General features: G+C 45.6%; 1 protein-coding gene across 1 annotated transcript; it reads left to right on the top strand.

The window, feature by feature from the left end:
• Positions 1-518: 518 nt before the first annotated feature.
• On the top strand, positions 519-2,012 carry LOC133925801 (cyclin-dependent kinase inhibitor 1-like). Its single transcript, XM_062371551.1, has 4 exons — positions 519-1,074; positions 1,166-1,209; positions 1,337-1,543; positions 1,668-2,012. The coding sequence occupies exons 1-4, from the start codon at positions 619-621 to the stop codon at positions 1,741-1,743; spliced, it is 783 nt and encodes a 260-aa protein (XP_062227535.1). The 5' UTR covers positions 519-618; the 3' UTR covers positions 1,744-2,012.
• Positions 2,013-5,853: the final 3,841 nt, after the last annotated feature.

The raw sequence follows: 5,853 nt of genomic DNA, 5'->3' as shown, positions 1-5,853 counted from the left end.
TGTTTTGATGTTGCCCAGTATCATACATGCACTATTACTAGTACTGATGTTCTGAGTGCCTAAGCCCAATATCGAACCTAGGTATGGTTTGTTGATTTTATTGTTTAAGTTAGACATGTAAACTTATTCTCGTATAGTCATATTGTGTAAAAGTCTATGTATGGTGGACTTAATCATTTGTGTTAGACACTAAAATTGTATTTTTTTTATAGAACATGTCTTGTCATTTTTCTTATAATGTAGATTAGTAAGGTGTCCATTATATAGGGAATATGTACGGTGCCAGCGCATTAGCACTACGGTCAGGTATTTTGTGCTTTAAATTATCGATTGCTGATTGATATGGTGTGTTTTCATTCCGACAATATTATTTTTGATATCCTGTAATGCTGACACCGTATTCATTTCTATAATTATCATTTTTTATTTCACTTTCAAGAGAAAATACGGAACTGAGAGTGATTTAGACCTTCTCGGACTTTTTTGAACCATTTTCACTCCTATCTGGAAACATAAAAAGAGGCCACCCCAGCGCGGCGCGGTGGGCGTTTCCGTGCGCGTGCGCCAGGGAAGGAGGTAAGCATCCAAAGCTGCGGGGTTTTGGTTTGGTTTACGCGGATGGGGAAGTACGTGAGGAAGTGCAGGGGCGCAGGAGTCATGAGCAGGGCGCCGGCGGCCGTAGAGCTCGCGCAGGTGGTGGTCGGCGTCAGGACGCGGGCCCGCTCCGCCGCCTTCGCGAGTGAGGTGGCGGTACGGGCGCCGAAGAGGCCGAGGAAGGCGGCGGCGCGTGCGGAGGTGGGGGTGGAGACGGGTCGTGACAGCGGCGGCGCGGTGGCAGGGTGCTATCTGCAGCTGCGTAGCAGGAGGCTTTTTATGGCCGCGGCCGAGGTGGTGGCGCCGCGGCGTGCGGTGGCGGAGGCGGGGGAGGAGGAGGAGGAGGCGTCGTCTGCGTTGCAACCGGCAGGCTCTCGAGCTTCGGAGGAGGCGCTGGTGGCCGGGGTCTCGCGGTGCTCCAGCACGGCGTCGTCGGTGAACGTCGTGGTGGCTAGGGATAGGAGCGGTGGCGTAGCGGAGGTGAGCGGGAACCCTAGCTACTAGAATTCCCCCGTGATCGAGCTGTTCGCCTGCTTCTGCTGCTGAATTATTTTGTTTCTGTGTTTTGCAGGCACGCGAGGACAGAGGCGTGGAGAGCTCCGTCAGCGACTCCGGGTGCGGCCGGGAGAGGAGAGCTTCTCTCGGAATTCCGATGAATTCTTCGATTCTGTCTAGTTACACGTTCTTGCGTACTCGTGACAGGATTTTTCTCACGGTTTTCCTGTGAATTTGCGTCATTCAGGAGGGAGGCGACGCCGTCGAGTTGCTCGCCGGGAGATCTCAGCGACCAGGAGTCAAGTGAGGCGGCGGACGATCCAAAGCACCACCGCAGGAGGAGGGCCACTGCGACGACCGCGGTCGCTTGCAGAGCGAGGACGCCACCGGCGGACGAGATCGAGGAGTTCTTCGCCGCCGCGGAGAAGGCCGAGGCCGAACGCTTCGCGGCCAAGTAGGAATTCACACGTCCCGCTGCGCACCCACATTTCGTTTCTCGTCACTTCGTCGGTCGTCGTCATGCCTCATGAGTGCCATGACCGCCCAGGGCGCTAACGTTGCGTTCTGCTCCTCCTCAGGTACAACTTCGACGTCGTGCGCGGCGCGCCGCTGGACGTAGGCCGGTTCAAGTGGACCCCAGTGGCCAGCGGCTGATGACGTACGACGGCCGGAAAGCGTAAAGCGGCGGCGCAGAAAGCGAAGGCTTGCCGCGTGCAGCGGGACGAAAGTTAGACCCTCCAAAGAGAACGGTGAAGACACAGCTAGCAGAGATACCAGTAAAAGAAAGAAGCAATTTAGCGTACAGGAGGTGGATACGGAGATGGGGATCGAGCCCCCATCGGATTCGACTCGTCCATGAGTTCTGTCACTGGGCTACTATGCTTTTATTCGTTTTTTTTTAATCAGATCCCTATTTACTTGGAGGTTTTCTTGGAGTCTTTTTACAGAAGATGGGTGTGAGGACGGGGAATCTAGCCTCGTCAGCTTCGACTCACCCATGAGTCTTAGCCACTGGCCTCCCGTGCCCTCCGCACAGCAGCGCTCTCTCGATTCTACTTGCTCAAATTCTTCGAAGTTCTTGCCGCTAGAATTTCTTTAGCCCGGTGCAAATTTGCAGTACTTCTAGTAGCAAATAGGCTCCCTCGTGTAAGTGTAAATCCTGTTTCTGTTTCCGGTTGGTATTATCGGGTGTTCGGGACAGCCGGCATTCAATGTTGTACTGCGACAGTTAAGCACCGCCTGACCCCTTCCGTTTTTTATTCTTTCCGTACCACTACTGGGCTTGCTAGCTCTGCTCATTCTGTCACTCATAAACGAACGGCATCTCGATTCTTTAGTTCATTGTTCTAGCACTTGTCTTCTCATACTACTCTACTAGTGGTAAGCTCAGATTCAGCTATGAGGAGCGTATGAAGCTGTAGCATCACACTATACCAGTTCAAAATTGGTTATTTGTGTTGTATCATCAGTACTAGTCAAGCTAGAATCGGTATCGATACAAATATCACTATTAATTCATAACATCTCACACTTGATCAATAATTGAACTAGATGACCGACACTGATACCTAATATAAGTGCGGGCTTTTAACATAAACCGGAACTAATACTTCAGTGCTGGCTGGTAACTATGAACCAATATTGATATTTTGTATCAGTGCTGATTCGTGTTACGAGATGACACTGAATATTAGAGCGGATTTGAAATTTAGATTCACTCTGATTCTAGCTCGTGTGTTGAGGTCCGGCTCGATCGATTTCTCTCTCTTCTTCATGGTTCCTCTCTCCCTTATCTTCATTTGCTCCCTCCTTTATTCACTCTGATTCTAACTCGTGTGTTGAGGTCCGGCTCGATCGATTTCTCTCTCTTCTTCATGGTTCCTCTCTCCCTTATCTTCATTTGCTCCCTCCTTTATCTCTTCAGCTAGCGCATGCCAACCGCCAAAGCTCGCCCACTCAAGCACCCTCGTGTAGGCCGTCCTAGCCTGCCCGTGTGGCAGTGCATCGAGGCCCATGAGCCACGTGACGATGCTGGGCACCCTTCTTTGTTCTCGACCTGGTGCATGCCTTCCTCAAATCTGGTGGCTGGATGTTAGCTAGCGTGGCTGCTGCCTCAACCGCAGCATGAGAGACGGCGGGTAGGAGCCCATGACGTCGGGTAAGAAGGCCGCTGGTCACGACAATCAGCATGGCGAAGACCATGATGTTGATGATCATGTAGGCTATGGCGAGCCCTAGAGCATAGATTTAGAGGACAAGCCCCAATAGCTAATAGATCCAGATGAACAGGGTCCTCCGCCATTCCAAGGAGGTAAAAACCCAACAAGAATGATTAATGCACGTTTCTTTTGTTGATTTTTTTCTTGAGTTGGTCAAGTGAATTCGTGTTTATCCTTTATAGCAGGATTCGGGAGGCTTGCTTCAAAATGAATCCATTGCAAGTGATTAGTCTTATGGTTTAGATTAGCTTTACAGTTTTTGTATTTATGCTGATCTGTATGATATTATTCAGAGAATAAAATTGCGAGCACATATTGTGATGTATGAGGAATATCACGTGCTTCCATTTGTATGTTCTTGTTCCGTTCTGTGATTCGGTTGGTGACTTGTCAGATCAGGGCAGCAGCGACAGCCAATCCAGCTCGAAATCGAGTCGGCTCGTTTATTTTTTATTTCTTGTTTCCCGAGAACCTTTTCAATGTCTGTTGATAATCATTGACTAACACTGATACTTATCATCAATGCTGCTTTATAAATCAACACTGAAAGTCACGAACTATCAGTGCCATTTTAAAAACCATTACTAATATTGTATTTTAGCCGATATTGATGATTATTTCTATAGTAGGTGTGGATCCTGATCTCGGCCAGACACCCACCAATGGAAGCAGCCTTCCCCGCCAACGGAGAGATGGAGATAGAGAAGAAGAGATTAAACTAAGGGGTTTACCTTTGATTACCGCGGGTAGTGTCAAAATTAAAAAGTGTTACGAGGAGATGGTTTGGGATATGGACATCTGGTGCGCTTGGTCGTGGGATAAGGTAGAAAGAATTGGCGGAGAACTGGAGATGTACAGGTCAGGAGGGAGGAAGTGAAGGAATGTTGCTTCCATTGGGATCTGAGTTTGTGCAGGGTTGAATGTGGTAGGGAAAGTAAGAATCTTCAAATTAACATCAGCAGCAGCAACAAGAACCAGGAGTTCTACTGACTGTGACATGGGAATCGCAAGTCCACATGCCCTTGTGAACACATTGACACATGTCTAATCACATTTATCCATTGCCGGTACTGATAGTTTGAGTATCAGTGCCGGCTAGGGGAATAAAGTTGGACTGATACAAAGACTATTAGTGCTGGTCTTTTGTCATGAGCCAACATTGATGGTCTCTCCCCTATATAGAATATGATGTTGCCAACAATAGTAAAAATAATGTAACATATACATACAACAAGATAAATATACATTCAAGTTTCACATATACATATAATCATCTTAGCATATATAATCTAACATACATACACAATTCATTCACATCTTATCTCATTCATGCATACATAACCATGTTCTTTTACATGTCATTCAATAAAGTTAATAACTAAGACATGTTTGTAACAAAAGTTCAAAAATTAACACAAATATGCAGCAAAAGGGTAAGAAGCGATGTCATTCAAGTTTTCTTTTTGACCAAATACCCTGAACTACGCTTTTTGTCTTGAGAAGAATCAGATAAATAACTCCATGGGCTAGATGAAGGGATGGCTTCTGAACAACACCATTTGAAAACATGGTACTTGCCGGACTCTGGAATGACTTCGTCATTGATGAACCTACATAGTTGTTCCTGAAGTGCGATGATTCTCTGCGGCATGAGGATACCTGTTTGCAGCTCGAGTTCCTGCAATTACCAGAATTGAAGAAATTAATCTATTTAAACACGAGTAGGAACTGAACATTAATCATCAATATGTATACCACTTACTCAGCATTGGTAATGCTACTATAATTGTTTTCGATGAATTCATGCATGAAGTCACATACATAGTGGCCACATAAATTGTTTCCGTGAGTTTGAAACCTATAAGGAAAGTTGGTTATGACTTTATATTCCTTCCAGTACGGAAAGTGATGCCCATTCCTCTTGACGTAGTGTACGTGTGTGATTATTAACCATAACTACACTTATATTTAATCAATTCGAAGTTTACTAAAACTTTAATGAAATGATTAGTTTTCCTTTGTAGCAAGTATTTGACGGATCGATATTGGTCTACTAGATGACAAAGAGGGCCTAGTGAAACTGCACATATATCATCGTAGGTAATTAGTCCTAAGTCTTATCGTTGTGATGCTTAAAAAGAGTAGAACAAATATGGAGAGAAACATATACCTAAAGTTGTAAGGTAAAACTATGTATCTCTTTAATTGGTATGTAAGAACAGAATCAAGTGCATAGTCATCGACTTCTTGTGGCTAAGTGGCGACCATCATCTGATTTATTTTCATTAGGTGTAGGAATCCTACTTCAGTGATGCACTTTTGACCGAATGTATATATCTCCATTCTACATACACAAGAAGTTAAGACATTAGTCTAATGCTACAAGAATATATATTATGAATTATACATATAAGACACTTACAGAGCCCACAAACTTTGAGTTGAATGCACAGGGCATCTTACTGGTACAGTTGATACATTTCATCGAAATGAATCCAGACTTTGCCGTCTCAGTGGAGGAAATCACTATGATTGTGTTTGAACA

This window comes from Phragmites australis, chromosome 8, assembly GCF_958298935.1.
Source record: "Phragmites australis chromosome 8, lpPhrAust1.1, whole genome shotgun sequence".
Lineage (NCBI taxonomy): Eukaryota > Viridiplantae > Streptophyta > Magnoliopsida > Poales > Poaceae > Phragmites > Phragmites australis.
The sequence above is the reverse complement of the archived record's forward strand: the minus strand, read 5'-3'. Positions and strand labels throughout refer to the sequence as shown.

Bases quoted from the DNA above. Each gene is read 5' to 3' on its own strand.
- LOC133925801 (XM_062371551.1), top strand. From the start codon at position 619: ATGGGGAAGTACGTGAGGAAGTGCAGGGGCGCAGGAGTCATGAGCAGG. The intron at 1,075-1,165 runs GTGAGCGGGAAC...TGTGTTTTGCAG, and splicing joins GGAGCGGTGGCGTAGCGGAG to GCACGCGAGGACAGAGGCGT. The intron at 1,210-1,336 runs GTGCGGCCGGGA...TGCGTCATTCAG, and splicing joins AGCTCCGTCAGCGACTCCGG to GAGGGAGGCGACGCCGTCGA.